This window comes from Xyrauchen texanus, chromosome 15 (genome assembly GCF_025860055.1).
Source record: "Xyrauchen texanus isolate HMW12.3.18 chromosome 15, RBS_HiC_50CHRs, whole genome shotgun sequence".
Taxonomy (NCBI): domain Eukaryota; kingdom Metazoa; phylum Chordata; class Actinopteri; order Cypriniformes; family Catostomidae; genus Xyrauchen; species Xyrauchen texanus.
Window position 1 is genome coordinate 3,143,551 of NC_068290.1, and position 16,576 is coordinate 3,160,126.

The 16,576-nt window shown below is 39.9% G+C and overlaps 1 protein-coding gene and 1 pseudogene across 4 annotated transcripts in view; both read left to right on the top strand.

The window, feature by feature from the left end:
• Positions 1-1,098: 1,098 nt before the first annotated feature.
• The window catches only part of LOC127655440 (free fatty acid receptor 3-like), a 526,022-nt gene continuing 510,544 nt past the window's right edge, over positions 1,099-16,576 (top strand). For 3 of the 4 annotated variants that reach the window (XR_007972043.1, XR_007972044.1, XR_007972042.1), the window contains exons 1-2: positions 1,099-1,181; positions 7,366-10,563. Coding sequence is in view for 1 of the 4 variants with exons in the window: in XM_052143264.1 (XP_051999224.1) it covers positions 7,394-8,377 (984 nt within the window). In the remaining 3 variants the exon portion in view is untranslated. Of the gene's footprint in view, positions 1,182-7,365; positions 10,722-16,576 lie in introns of those variants that run through there. The other variant, XM_052143264.1, reaches the window with a different exon arrangement.
• LOC127656126 (free fatty acid receptor 3-like) lies at positions 14,840-15,614 on the top strand (annotated as a pseudogene).

A 16,576-nucleotide genomic window follows, 5' to 3' on the forward strand; every position in this document is an offset into this window, starting at 1 on the left:
AATTATTAATACATCTTTAAAATAAAAGAATTTGGCTCACATAAGATGCCATTTAGTACAAACACGCCCATGCCTATTAATTGAGATTAGTCAGCCAGATGCTGACTAGATACTTTTGGGGATACATTTAATATTAAGGATACATTTATTGAAAAGACATTGTTTTATATAGGCTTCTGCATACTTTGCTTGTTATGATTTCTATGCTAATAATTTTTAAACATTGTTTAATAGCTTATCATCACTTATTTTGGTCGTGTTTTTCCAGACAAGGTCCTTTTTTTTCTTGAGAGATCTGGTAACACTGCAACTGGCACATCAACTTCCCTTACATTTTTTTGCTGATGCTTTTATCCACAGTGACTTACAGTGCATTTATTACAGGGACAATCCCCCCGGAGCAACCTGGAGTTAAGTGTCTTGCTCAAGGACACAATGGTGGTGGCTGTGGGGATCAAACCAGCGACCTTCTGATTACCAGTTATGTGCTTTAGTGCACTACGCCACCTCCACTCCCTTAGCACAGAGAACTGTCATTTTAAAAATAAAATGTTATTTAATTTCATTGTAACCGGTTACCAAATTTCATTTTTAGTCCCCGTTTCATTTACATTTACATTTATGCATTTGGCAGACGCTTTTATCCAAAGTGACTTACAGTGCACTTATTACAGGGACAATCCCCCTGGAGCAACCTGGAGTTAAGTGCCTTGCTCAAGGACACAATGGTGGTGGCTGTGGGGCTTGAACCAGTGTCCTTCTTATTATCAGATTACAAGTTATGTGATTAGACCACTACACCACCACCACTCCGTACAAAGCAAACAGACATACGATTTTCACCTGGCAGACGATTTGCCACTGTGGCATTCAACAACAACCCATCTACTGTAGCTGGACACATTCCTGTGAAATAATTGTCAGATTCTTATGAAAATAAAATGCTGTCTGGAAAATATTTGTACATTTAAATAAATAAATAAATAAAAGATAATCAATATTGTAAAACCGTTTGCTGAAATTGTGTTGTGTAAAACAGGAAGTACTCTGTAGCATCTGTCCTGTTTAGTCATACTGTAAGTATGTCACAGTGACCTCATTAAAAGAAGCATTATATGGGAGTCAAAGTAACACTGTCTAACCGAGTAACCGAGTCTGCGCTTCTGGACTGACCTTTTAACGTATGTAATATTTCTTGCTTCTTCTTCCATTATCTTCTGTTTAGTTTGTGAATATAACACTTCAATAGTTTGCTTCATTTTAATGTCTTTACAAGTTTAAAAATGTCTGTTTTGGACTTGCAAAATGACATTCATATTCTCTGTTTTATAGGCTACAGAAGCGTAATAGTTTTTTGAATGTGTGTTGAAAATTCCCATTATATAAGCTCAAAAGTGTGTTTGACATACAGTATATCTAGATCACTACTAACACTGGTTAATGTGTACTGTTTTTATTGTTGGAGGAATCATGACTTGCCTCTTGAAAAGAAAGCATTTCTGTAATTATTTTAATAATCTGTTCAAAGAATCGATAATATTTTTTTTTAAATAAACTGTTCAAAGGTATGTTAATCGCAAAGAGGTCTAATACAGCTGGGGAGAGTCTCACTTATCTTTATGGCATTTGCATGGCCAGAGTCCGAAATGCAAAGTGACAGATCACTCTATATTATAAACCATTGCAGCAAACAGGGGAAAACAAGAATCCATTTCGGTTAAGAAATGTTAAAAACACTGTTAGGAGCCCTCCAAAAAAGTCACTGGGAAAACATATATATATATACAGCCGTGGGCAAAAGTATTGGCAGTGACATAAATGTTGTGATTAGCAGTTTTCTGCTTCAGTTGTTGTGGTGTTGATTCACGTGGTTTCTAGATTATTGTGCAGAGTGATCAGATGCATTTTAAATAATTGCAAAAAGCTTCATTGGCCAAAAAAAACGAACTTTATCACAAAAACCCAAATTTCACAGTTTTTTGGTCCTGGCAAAAAATGACCAGCTAACATAATTTCACTAATCATATCAGCAGCACCTGGAAAAGTGTGAACGAGTAATAGTCGGGTGAAATTACTTATTTATAGATTATAAGACTGATTGATATAAAAGGAGGGAAAAAGTGCTTCCAATCATTGTGTTCTTGTTCGCAATGGTTACCTCTAAAGAAAGACGTGCAGCCATCATGGATTTGCATCAAGATGGCCTCACATGAAAGGATATTGCTGGAAAGAATATTGCACCTGAAAGAACCATTTACCGGATCATCAAGAACTTCAAGGAGAGAGGTTCAACCGCAGTGAAGAAGGCTTCAGGACGTCCCAGAGTGTCCAGCAAGCGCCAGGACCGTCTCCTCCTGAGGAGTCAGCTACCGAATCGTCACCACCAGTGCAGAGCTCAATATTGGCAGCAGGTTAGTGTGAGTGCATCTGCACACGGTGAGGCGAAGACTTTTGGATAATGGTCTGGTGTCAAGAAGGGCAGCAAAGAAGCCACTTCTCTCCAAGAAAAACATCAAGGACAGGTGCAAAGTTATTTTTCTCTGATGAAGCCCTCTTCCGACTGTTTGGGACATCTGGAAAATTGAAAGTACGGAGAAGAAAAGGTGAACGCTACCATGAGTCCTGTGTCGTGCCAAGAGTGAAGCAACCTGAGAGCATCCATGTGTGGGGTTGCTTTTCATCACAGGGAGTGGGCTCGCTCACAATCCTGCACAAAAACACTGCCATGAATAAAGAATGGTATCAAAACCTCCTGAAGAGCAAATTCTCCCAAAGATCCAGGAGCAATTTGGTAATGATCCGTGCATTTCCAGCATGATGCAGCACCATGTCCATTTACATATACATTTATGCATTTGGCAGATGCTTTTATCCAAAGCGACTTACAGTTTATTACAGGGACAATCCCCCTGGAGGAATTTTGGATCCGTGGCCATGCAACAATCCCCTCGGAGCAACCTGGAGTTAAGTGCCTTGCTCAAGGACACAATGGTGTCGAACCAGCGACCTTCTGATTACCAGTTATGTGCTTTAGCCCACTACCCCACCACCACTCCCATAGAGAACTTGTGGTCAATCCTCAAAAGGCGAGTGGACAAGCAGAAGCCCACAAATTGCCTTTAAAACTCATGAAATGCTTATCATTGTTTTCCAGTATACCATAGAAATATGTGACACAATAATCTACAAATACTGAAGCAGCAAACTATGCAAAACACAAAATTTATGTCACTGCCAATACCACGGCCACGGCTGTACTATAATGATTTTTGTGTGTGAAAGTATGATTTTTGTATTGTACTGCATGCAAAAAAAAGATTATTTCAGCAGAAAAAAAAATATATATATATATTTAATGGCCATTAATCAGGGGCATAGGAATGATCTTCACAATATGACCATTTTAGATCATTATTGAGAATATGTGAAAAGAATATATGATTTTTTTTTCAAGAAAATGTTTTACAGTATTTTTAAGAATATAAGATATCATATGAAAGGAAGCATTTCAACTGAGCTTTTTACAGAACTTTCATAATTAGAACTAAAATGTTGAAACCATGTATTTTCACATTACACAAAATAAATACAATATAATTAAATGACTGTCAAACATTAAAAAATGGGTCCAGTCAGCCAGAACCCAAGAATCAAATCACACAAAAAACATTCCTCAATGTCAGCGTCAAATATGATCTTATCTGAACAATTACAGAAGCTTGTCTCGCCTTTCTGTCTACACTGTTGATTTGGTCACTGATCTTTTTTTTATTTGTTCTAAAATACAGCGCTGGAACAAATTGAGGCCACTGCAAAATAATCAGTTTCTCAAAATGCCGTAGAATATTGCAAAATGGCTAGCATAAATTACAACGCCTTAAAGAATGTTAGTGTTAGTTAATTTATGAATTCCCACTACAATGCTTTTACATTTATATTTACACATTTGGTAGACGCTTTTATCCAAAGTGACTTACAGTGCACTTATTACAGGGACAATCCCCCCGGAGCAACCTGGAGTTAAGTGCCTTACTCAAGGACACAATGGTGGTGACTGTTGGGATCAAACCAGCAACCTTCTGCATAACAGTTATGTGCTTTAGCCCATTACGCCACCACCACTCCGCCACTTTGTTAGTCTTGTTAGCAGGTTTAAGTTGGGCTCCCAATCTGAATGGCTGAAAAGTGCCCAAAAGCCCCTCTAAAACCACCAAACAGACCAACCTGACCAGGCTGGGAGACCAGCTAAGACCAACACATAAGCTTAGGCTTTTTCAGCAGGCGTTAAAAGAAGACACATTCACCAAACATCTGAATGAGAATTAATTTGTCCAGCAATAACTCATAAGTCGAATAAACTTACACTGATTCTAATTTACAATTCCATTACCATTCACCATGTCATTTGCTGATTATTATTATTATTATTATTATGACTGTGCAACAACATCATATAACTCTAGAGGTTCCATGATTCATTTCGAGTGTTGTTTTAACTATTGACTATTTGACCCCTAAACCAGACAGACTGCATAGGCTATAGCTCCATATGTTCAACACACCATGACTAAATGTATGGGGCTTGGCTTAGTCAGCCCCATACATTTTGGAGTGTTTATTGTCATTAATCAAAAATAGCATTATTTACAACTTTAATCATCAAAGCCAACTCTGTTAGACCCAACAACCTCTCATCTGTAATTCACACTGATCACTTCCTTTTATGTCTGTATGATGTCTGTTGACATTTATTTGGGCTATTTGTATTAGTTATTGACGATTTCCCAATTGAATGTGGTTCGGATTCACAAGCTCTCAGTTAGATTTGATTCCAATTTCAACTGCATTTCAATGACTTCTTCAACAAGAAACTCTTCAATAATTAAACTCTTCATACTTATGGAAAAGTGAGGCTCTTTGGATTCACAAGAGCATGTGTTGCTGTAGCTTGAGGGCCATCAAAAATGGCCTGTTATTTGAGTAGCATCTCTTATCTCAACGGCAGTGAACAAACAAACATTTTTGTACTATTGGTGGCATTTCAAGTGTTTTTAAGTGTTGGTATGAGTAGTTGTAAATGTATCTATTGCATTTCTTGGAGTGTGGTTAAGTTCCATGCTTAAAAAAACAGCTCAAGTCTGCTTTCACACTAGCATGTTTGGTGCACATCCGGGTTCGTTTGATGTCAAAGTTTAAGTTGTTTGGTTGATGTGAACACTGTTTTCTGAACTCAAGTGCACACCCGTGAACTGCACCTGAATGGTCCAAATAGGCCAGAGATATATCCAAATAAGGGCAGAATCTCTAAAAGAGGGCAGGGCTGGAGGTCACTTCCACTCACAGTTAAGTTTAGGGGCTCCCTATATCTTTGCAGGCGGTTTGGAGCTCTTGCCCCGTTTCGGAGCTCTACCTGCAGCAATATCCTTCTTGAGTGGTCTGGGGTATGGTTCACTGCTGATAATGGTCAATGGTCTGCACTTATATAGCACCTTTTTTAACCTAAGAGGTTACCAAAGCACTTTACACTGTGTCCCATTCACACACTAATGGTGGCAGCAGGCGCCATTGGGAGCAACTTGGGGTTCAGTGTCTTGCCCAAGGACACTTGTGGAGTCATGGCATGTGGAGTCATGTGGGCCGGAATCGAACCACCTCCCTGCGATTAGCAGCCGACCCGCTCTACCACCTGAGCCACAGCCACCCCTTGATGAACGCAATCCGTCCTATACTGTGTATGTAAACCGCAATTGATGATGTAGAGTATATTTTGTGCTTTTGCATAGTTGCGATTATTATTTCTCATACCGGCTTGTCTCCAAATAAATCACCTTCAGAGAGCAGCTCACATTCTTCACACCACTTTCATGCCCACAGCAGACAAATGATAACTTTCTTCACATCATTGCACATTCAATGCATCTGAGGCAGACATACGCAAGTGCCATTCTGTGCATGTAATGTTTTGGTAGTGAATCCAAAGGGTAATAATTAGAACAGTCAGAATGAACGCAGAAATGCAAAAAAGTTCTATGCATTCGCATCCATTTTTCTTTATCGAAATTAAGGCATTTTCAGTTAATGCAGCATAAACCAAAATAAATACTGGTTGGAAAGCAGAACATTGTAATGTGTCCACCCGAAGTCATTTAATTGACACACACACACACACACACACACACACACACACACACACACACACACACACACACACACACACACACACACACACACACACACACACACACACACACACACACACACACACAAACACACACACACAGCAGTGATTCAGTGCCAATGATAAAGTGCTGGGGTGAGAAGCCCTTAATGCTATTTGTTGTACAAAAAAAGCCTTGATGGAATATGTGACAGAAATCAAGTAATTTTCAGCCTAAGTACGGAGAATTTTAATAACCACAGAAGCACGGCGAGTATTGTAACTATCACCAAAATGCAAAATGAGACGTTTTTGGCTGAAAGCGTGGAGTTCAAAGTGGCACATGATGCTGGCGCTGACAGCCAGAAACAAATCAAGAACAATTGCTCTAACAAAGCGGATAGCCACAGTCTACTGGCAGATTAATATTGTGGGGGATGAGAATTCAAGAGTTTTAATGCCCATTGCAATGAAAATGCAGCCTATGTGGGGACGAGCTATTTAAATTAGTCAAACTTCCAAACGTTTGATGTGAATTGAATTGGTGCTATTTTAGAGCATTTCTATCTTTATACTGTAGCTTTGTTTGGAAAATGTTAATGAAGCATTATATTGCTACATATTGTTTTCTTTTACTTTTATAAAAACAAAATCAATGCATTTTGACAGGAAGTATATTTAGTCAAATTTCAGCACTTTCAAAACCTGCGATTATTCGGGATTAACTACAGAAAAATTATGCGATTGATCGCGATTCAAATTTTTAACCGACGGACAAAAATAACAGTGCAACTGACGTCTTCCCCTCCTGAGTCATTACCTACTGTGGTTACTGTAGTAAACAGCTGCCATGAGTTCTCACATTGATGATGTAATCGTATAGTGGTCGGCAACCTATGGCACACGTGCAAGCATTGGCACGCAGAGGGGTAATCATTGACACGCCAGCAACGGCGAGAGAGTAGAAGACTATTTTATTCATATGAAATTCAGCACCTGTATTCTAATCTACATCTTGATGTAATCATTCCTCATGATCACGCATCGTGTTTTTATCAGCTGAATGGGAGGCCAAACACAAAGTTAAAATGCATCTAAAACCAGCATCCAAAACACAACAAATGCTGCTCTTTTCAGTAGGATTTAAAAAAGGTTAAATTTAACATTTAATTCTTGTCTTTAGTAATGATCTCTGTCTCCTTTTGCAGGGTTGTATACTTGGCAAAAACTGTGACAATGGTGTTGACTGTGGCCCTCAGTAACCTGGTGTTAGCGGTGTTTGGATTTACTCTGATCACTGGCCTTCCAGCCAACATCCTGGCTTTCTACACCTTCTTCAAGAAGGTTCGCCAGCGGCCCACCCCCATAGATGTCCTGTTGCTCAGTTTAACTATTTCGGACCTGATCTTCCTCTTCTTCCTGCCATTTCGTATGGTGGAGGCGGCAAACATGAAATGGACACTGCCGTACTTCCTCTGCCCGCTGTCGGGTTTCATCTTCTACGCCACAATCTACAACAGCACCTTCCATCTGACGGCCATCAGCGTGGAGCGCTACCTGGGCGTGGCTTTCCCCATAAAATACAAGCTAAAACGCAAACCCCTGAATGCAGTGATAGCCAGCGTTATATTCTGGGTGGTATCCATGGCGCACTGCAGTATCGTCTATATCATGCAATACCATAATAATTCTAACCCCAACTTCACAGATCCATCCCAGCGGAATACTTGTTATGATGAATTCAGCCCCGAACAACTCAAAATCCTCTTGCCGGTACGCTTGGAGCTTTTCGCAGTGCTGTTCTGCGCGCCTTTCCTCATCAGCTGCTTCTGCTACATCAAGTTCATTCATATCCTCTCCAATCTACCCAACCTCAACCACAAGAAGCGACTCAGGGCAATTGGGATGGCACTGGGAACGCTTCTGGTCTTCATTATCTGTTTCTTGCCCTACAATGTGTCGCATGTGGTGGGATATGTGGGCAATTACAGCCCTGACTGGCGAGTGTATGCGCTGCTCACCAGCACGTTTAACGCATGTCTTGACCCATTCATATTTTACTTCTCCTCCTCAGCACTCAGAGGGACTTTCAGGAACGTCTTGCGAGAAATGGTCAGGCGGCTGACCCTGCCCTGCTGTCGTTTTGGTCTCTACTGCCCCCTGTTGAACTGTGTGAATTCAGACGAGAAAACTCCGAGCTCAACTGACAGCACCCTCTAAGGCCGCAAACATATTTAACGCAAGTACGCAAATGCTTGGACAATGCATTGCAAGTGTGCCATTCAGTTGAGCATTCTTATGGCACACTCATTTATTGCTCTGGTGGGAACAACCCTATACCTTAAAATGTCTGTGCCATTAAACCAAATTCTGAAGTGACATGGCGATAGTACCACAGAGATTGAAGAAATATTCAACAAATTAGGATTGAAGTGTCAACTGGGAAATCAAAGGGAATGTGTTTAATTTCTTCAGCACAAATGGCACCAAACAGAATGTAAAAAATAATGACTGTTTTCGGAACACTCCCCCATCTGCCATTGTTCACCCTGCAGAGTGCAATTCCAATTGGTGCCACTAGTAGCATAGAAATCGCACACTTATCCTTTGTCACATTTTTTTAATTTTTTGTGCATTTTTCTTGTATTCTCATGTTGTTTGGGCATGCTTGTAATTTCACATATTTATATGGAGCGATGCATGTCTCCTGTGTTTTGTGATTCTACCTCTTTGGCTAATGGCTGGACCAACAAGCGGGTCTGAGTTTGACTGATTAGCTTCATTTTCACACTGAATGTCTTGTAAATATTGCACTTTGTTTTTGCAAATGTTCTTTCCAGTTTAGTTTAGTTTTTGTACCTGTTTTTTTTGTTGGCACTTTGAATGATTTGGACGTTTAATTTTTTTATTGCCATTATTGTGTTTTAAGAAGTGTGTATTGCTTTTTAAGAAATTAATTATTTTTAATATACTAGTTTATACCAGTAAATGTGTTTTGAAATGTAAATATGCACACTTAATTTCTGCAAAAATAGATAAGCTTACTTGGAGCTGTAGCTTAGTAATTAGCGAACATGTTCCACTTCAGTTTGAGAAGTGTTGCTCATGCTGGAGACAGGCTGGCTAGAACATGACCCATGTCCTGTATAAAATAACATAAGCTGGCTTAATTTGTGAAATGATGTATTATTTTTTCATTTGTGGGTGCAGTAAAGGTGCTGTAAGCGATGTTAGCCATTTTACTAACTATTTCCAGCCTTGCCACTGAATTAGGCTAATGTCCTCTCTCAAAAATAACAACCCTTAGCAAAAAATGCACCAATCCGTGCTTGGTACGGATTAGCATGCTACCATACTATTACTATTTCTGCCATATCTTATATTGCAGAAAGAGTAAAAGTAGTATAGTAGTAGGCCTTTGATGTTCTGAACACGGCACCGATGTTGAGAGATTTTAGCCGTATTGGCTAAAACACGTAGCCCCTCATTTTCTGAAACAGTTTTTCCTTTGCAACGGGGTGCGTTCTCTCAAAATAGCTGTGGTACATTCACTCCAAATGAAACATGGTGTTACTATCGTAAATAGGGCTTGACATTAAAACCGCCCACCTGCCAAATGCGTGTAGAACTCGGCAGTGGCGAGTAACTGTGTCAATCTTACTAGCCACTTTGGCGGGTGACGTTTTCAGGGTTTTCCCTGCATTGAACATTATGTGAATGTCAGGTCGCAGAAGAAAATGAAATTATATACACCTTGCGTTCAGTGCTTTAAAGCTGGATTTCCATCACAAACCCACTCGTGTGAGTGAACTGCTCTGCACGATCCTAAGCATGGGTGTCAAATGGGTTTTCGTCATTATCCACGCATTATCATTATACACGCTCCAGAGATAGCGCAGAGCTGATCAAATGCTAGATTAAACCAGGCTTCCCTCAATATTGTGGTGTAGATAACAAAATTTATGCAACCCATTCGAAATTTGATACAGATTATTCTACATTACAGCGGTTTGAAGGAAGTCAAACAGTTTAAAGAGCTAGACGGCCTTGACCCATTTAACAGCAATGATGAGGACAAGGGGGAAACAACACTGTGGCATGTGCAGTACAAACATAAATTCCAATACTTTTCAATCTAAACATCACCCATTTTTTTACATGACTTGGCTAATATTTTAGTGTTAGCATCAGGCATTAGAAGTCTGAGCAAAGAGAAACACTGTTTTACAATACATTTAATTTCAAATCAGCTTAACAGAGAAGCTGTTTGTTTGAAAAAAATAAGACATTTAAAAAAATTCAGTTTCTTATAACTATGTCTGTGTACAAATTAATTCAGTTTTTACTTCAAAGTGTAAGAGTAAGAGTGGCGTAGTGGGCTAAATCACATAACTGTTAATCAGAAGGTTGCTGGTTCAATCCCCACAACCACCACCATTGTGTCCTTGAGTAAGGCACTTAACTCCAGGTTGCTCCGGGGGGATTGTCCCTGAAATAAGTGCATTGTAAGTCGCTTTGGATAAAAGCATCTGCCAAATGCATAAATGTAAATAAATGTAATAGACAGTGATATGAATTACGTGTGCTTTCAAGATTCAAGTGTTCTATGTCCAAAATCACTCACCTTATATACACTTTACTACATAGTGCATTATATGGGTTGTCAGCCATGTGTTTTTATATGTATTTTTAATCTTCATGACTTTCTATAGGCCTCTTCCATATGGAACATATGACATAGTGCTGTTTTATACACATAATGTATACAACAGATGTACTCTAACTCATTTTCATTCATCCTCATTCTCTAATAAAAAATGGCTAAATAAATAAGTAAATAGTATTACAACCCCAATTCCGAAAAAGTTGGGACAGTATGAAAAATGCTAATAAAAACAAAAAGGAGTGATTTGTAAATTATAATCAGCTTTTACTATATTGAAAGCTCTACGACTAGACATTATATGATGTTTTTTTATGCACAATAATTTCAGATGATTGCAACACGCTCCAAAAGTTGGGACAGTCGAGTGTTTACCACTGAAACATCACCATTTCTTCTTATAACACTTATTAAGCATTCAGGCACTGACGACACAAGTTTGTTAAGTTTAAAAAGTGGAATTTCCCCCATTCATCCATTATGCAGGTCTTCAGCTGCACAACTGTACGGGTTCTTCATTGCAAGGTTAAAAAAGGCGCTATATAAGTGCAGAGCATTTACCATAGAGCGCAACAGTCTAGATCCGAAAAAAACAATTGCATACTGGTTTGCAAGACATGAGGGCGAGTACTGCATAATAAATAATTTTCCTTTTGGGCGGCGCTATTTCTACGGTGTGAAACACGGTGTTGTTATGTGTGGCGTGCATCATACGTCATTGCGAAAGGGCTGACTTTCCAACTTTCCATAGATGGGAGTTTAGTTCTGAAACATTGGTTTTTTCCATGACTATCTGAATGTCGACGGTGGAAAATAGGGATTCATTCATGGCTTTATCAGCTGTTGAAAACACATTAAAGCCAGAAAGAGGGCTGTATAGGGATTGCTTTGAATGCTTAGAGCTTTGATGGGGAGTGTAAAAGTGGAGGAAAAGCACCGGGATAGACTGATCCATCACACTCCCTGTCTCTCCTTTGAATGCAAACGCACACCCATTGACTATTAAGACATCTCCCACATACACTTAAGGAGTATAAATCCAGATAAGAGTGTCCCATCTACACCATTTGACTTTCTTACATGCACAGAGCTGCACACATTAATGTCCGGATATTGTCATATATACAGATACTGCAGAAGGATGAGCTAGTGCTTATTTAATCATTTTCCCTTATCATTGCTCAATATTGAAAATGGAAGGTAAACAGACGTCGCGGAAGTCATCAGTGGACAAACCCCAGTCGCTACTGAAAAGAGAGTGAATCAGTATAACACAACATATGTGGTCTACAGTGTGTCACAGTAAGGTGCATCAAAAAGTGTATTAAAGATGACAGTGGTAAAAGAGTTCTACTATTGCTTGTTTTTCACTTTGTTTCTTCTGAATTTTTTTTGAATCTATTTGTCATCAGTTTAGACATAGAAAGCGACTACCATATATCCTGACTTCCTGTTGATGTATTTCAGTAATAAATGCTATTTCTGGGTTTCAGTGTGCCATCAACAGGCCCAGACAGAATCTTCATCTTTGGATTTTCTGTGCTGATTTTGGGTGACAGTCTGCCGTATTCTGTTGAATGCCATGGATTTAAACTTAGTAAAATGTGTTAAACTGAGCTGAGCGTTCTGAACCTATTGGTAGCTTAATCATCATCACAGTAATCAAAATATTTAAATAAGGAGTAGGGCATGTGGAGAACTATTATAGAGGGGGTGGCTGTGGCTCAGGTGGCTCAGGTGGCAGAGGGGGTTGGCCATTAATCACAGGGTTGGTGGTTCGATTCCCGGCCCACATGACTCCACATGCCGAAGTGTCCTTGGGCAAGACACTGAACCCCAAGTTGCTCCCAATGGCAGGCTAGCACCTTGCATGGCAGCTCTGCCATTATTGGTGTGTGAGTGTGTGTGAGTGAATGGGTGAATGAGTCACAGTGTAAAGTGCTTTGGTAACCACTAATGTTAAAAAACCATTTAACATATAGCGCAACAGTCTGGTGCCGAAATTTTTATTGGGCAATTGATTTTTTACTATTAAATTCAGACCTGCCCTGAGCTCAAGGTTGTTAATCGATGTTATATGATTCTGTTGAAGACATCATGAAAAAAAATAAACACTTTTAATAGAGAAATTCCTAGTAAAAAACTACACAATCCATGATCCTAAGGGGGAAAATCCAACCAATCAGAGAATTGCGGCAAACAGCGACCGCACACTCATGATGCACTGTGAATAACGCAACTCTCCCTACACTCTCAAACTACTTGTTTGCAATATATTGCTTGTATTCTTATAAGCAACACATTTAAATCAATAGCGTTGTATATTTCCATAGTTTTTAATCCAATTGCATCATTCACAATGCGTCATGGGATTGTAGTTCATTCCTCGTTAAAGACGTTAAATACATGGTCCTGTACCTTTGTCTTAATGTCTGATTTTCAAATACTTTTTTTGCTTTATAATAAAGTTTTTAATGTTGTGATTCACCTCCGAGCTGACTGGTTTGTTTCATGGCTTGCAACCCTTTTATGAAGTAATTTATGTAATCCCTATGAAAAATACTTCCGGAACCAAGTATTGGTAAACGAGTAAACGGAGTATTTTGAAAACGCTCCCATTACCGCATCTTTTGGAAAACGATGATCTCAGAAAATGGAAAACTGAGTTTTCAAATGGAAATATATTAGTATGAATGTGGCTTGAGGCCACGTCCACACTAATATGTTTGTGTTTGAAAACACATTCATTTAGCAACATTTAGGGCTGAAACATACTCTACATAAGTATGTGAACGCAGACGCATCTTGCATCGCAAGCTCAGTTTCACGCGGCATTACGTACTGAAATGAGTCACACCGCAATTCATATTCCAGCGCAAGTGTGCGTTGCATTCTCATAGTTGCCACAAGGGGTGCTATATTAAGATTAGTGTGAGCTGTTTCTGTGGTGAGCTTTTTTTCAATTCAACTACTGTCATGGTGGATCAACAATTTGAAGAGAATATTGCTCAGTAAGTAAGTTAAAATAAATGGAAGCGGAGCGTAGTTCTAGCGGGAAGACCAGCAGCTGTACATCATCACATCATTAGCTGGGTAACTCCTAGCCAATCGCATGTAAGCCAATGCTTTATAAGTCCGCTCACAATCTATCACATTGCTATTTCGGTGTGCTAACACTGCAACCTCCACCTCCCCACCACCACCAGTTGAGCCCTGTCCCGCAGGGGGGTAGGCTCCTCGCCCCTGCCTCCTATCTCCGGCAGGACATGACGGTTCTGGGCACAACTCCCTCGGACTGCCGGATGGGGCCTACGCCAAAGAGAGAGACATCACCTCCCGTTTTACATCTATCAAATAAATGGCATCTCAAACTTCACTCAAGCCTGCGTGTCTTCCCGATAGAAATATATTTATAGCAACTTACCAGAATAATAACATCCATTTTAATGGCCCAGACTTTTGAAGGTAACTCTGTTGTCCTCTTGAGTACTGCACAGCAAAATATTTATAAAAATGATTTCTTACTGAGAGTTTTTGTCTTGATTTCTGTAGACATGGCCTTGGTTTTACTCCCCAACGTTGTGTAGAATTTTATAAATGATGGACGTTCCAATTCATTCAGTTCAGAGGGTACAGATTCCGTGTATTCCTGGTCATCACATGAAACCATTATATAGAATCTAGTTATTGTTTTACAGTCCAACAGAGCTATCTTATGACTACACAGTCAGGCCTGTTTGTTAAGTGTTATTGACGTACCACTTTACACTTACCATTTATCAATGTGACTATCAAAGTTTTACTTCATGTTTCTGTATCTCAACTGGTACAGCCATGCCATGGCAATGCCAAGGTCATGGTCTTGATTCCCAACAACCACGCTCTTAAAATGTATAACATGAATTAAAAGCATCTATCAAAATGCTTGAATGTAATCACTTTTGTTAATGGGATTTTAAGAATTGAAACAACTCTCACCAGGGTTCCTTCTCACGATGAATGTATGGAATGAAGCAACCATGCAAAAGAGTGATTTTCACCTGTGCTTTTCCATCTACATCATCACCTTCATCACCGGCTTCCCAGCCAACATCCTGGCCTTCTACACATTCAGCCGCAAGGCTTTGAAGAAGCCGACCTCATCGACATCCTCCTCCTCAACCTCACCCTCTCAGATCTGCTCTTCCTCATCTTCTTATCCTTTAAGATGCAAGAAGTGGCCAATGATATTGTCTGGAGTATAACATATGACCTGTGTCCTCTATCTGGCTTTGTGTTCGACATGACTACCTACAACAGCACATTCTTCCTGACCGCCATGAGCATGGACCACTACCTTGGAGTGGCCTTCCCCATCCAAAACTTCTTGAGGAGAAGACCCATCAATGCCATGCTGGCCAGGATCTTCATTTGGATGTTTTCTGTCCTGCATCTGAGCATCATCTACACCATGTCCTACTACAACCATCCGAAATGGGACAATGGAGCATCTGCTTTGACAGATTCACGATGCTCTGCTACCAGTATGTCTAGAGCAATGTGTGGTTACTCTCGAGGCTGCCAAATATTGGCCAATGGAGGAGTTTGAGAGCACTTGGTCTGACTGTGGGAACACTTTTGGTGTTTGCACTCTGTTTTGGACACTAAAACGTCTCCCATGTGGTTGGCTTCATAACCAAGCAAAGCCCAGGTTGGAGGGACAAAGCCCTGCTTCTCAGCATATTCAATGCCTGCTTGGACCCGCTTATCATTTACTTCACTTCTGTAGCTGTGAGGAATGTTAGGGCGCAATGACTAGGGCCATTTGGAGCAGATGTTGGTGCCATTGCCCACGAATCCCCTGGATTCTCAAGAAGGAACCTCCTGAAACGGAGAAACCACAAGAGATTGACACACTTTGAAAGACAATGACTTTGTTGCAGTTTTACATGAATGCATGATTTATTGCAGCTCAATAAACATTGTAATACTTCCTGGTAAGATGAGGAAGAGGGCATGTTATTATCTTGGAATCGTGAGACTGAATTGGGCATCAACAAAAAGTGGATAAACTTTGTTTGATGACATTTATTGGAGTGTTTATTCAACCAGAATTAAAACCAAAGTCAGAGCTCATTGCAACAACATTGCACCCCACCACTGACTTCCCTCAATACAAACAGAAGGGAGTATGAGGGCATCGATCACTAAAGCAGCCACATTCACCAGCACTATGTGGGTCAACAGAAGAACCTCATTCAATTTAAAAGGTTTTCACTTCTGAGAACAATTGTTGGTTGGGAAATTACAATGTGGTTTGTCGGTTTGTGTACGTGTAAGTCTGCAGGATCTAAGTGTATTATTTCTTAATTTTAGAGAAAAGGAAGTGATGAAACATCAGTAAACCACAGAACACTGAAGATGAAGGAAATGATTGAAAAAGACAAAGAGCTTGCATTAACTTGTTTGCAGTTTTAACTTAAATGGAGAGAGTAACCAATGGAAGACATAGGGAGACATTATTGGTGCAGAAATGACACATTTCACTTTCAAATGCATTATTTATATGACTATATAAAATAATGTTTTTTGCAACCTCCACCACCCCACACCACCTCCACAAAGTGGAGTGGTGGTGGCGTAGTGGGCTAAAGCACTGAGCTGGAAAGCAGAAGGTTGCTGGTTCGATCCCCACAGACACCACCCTTGTGTCCTTGAGCAAGGCACTTAACTCCAGGTTGCTCCGGGGATTGTCCCTGTAATAAGTGCACTGTAAG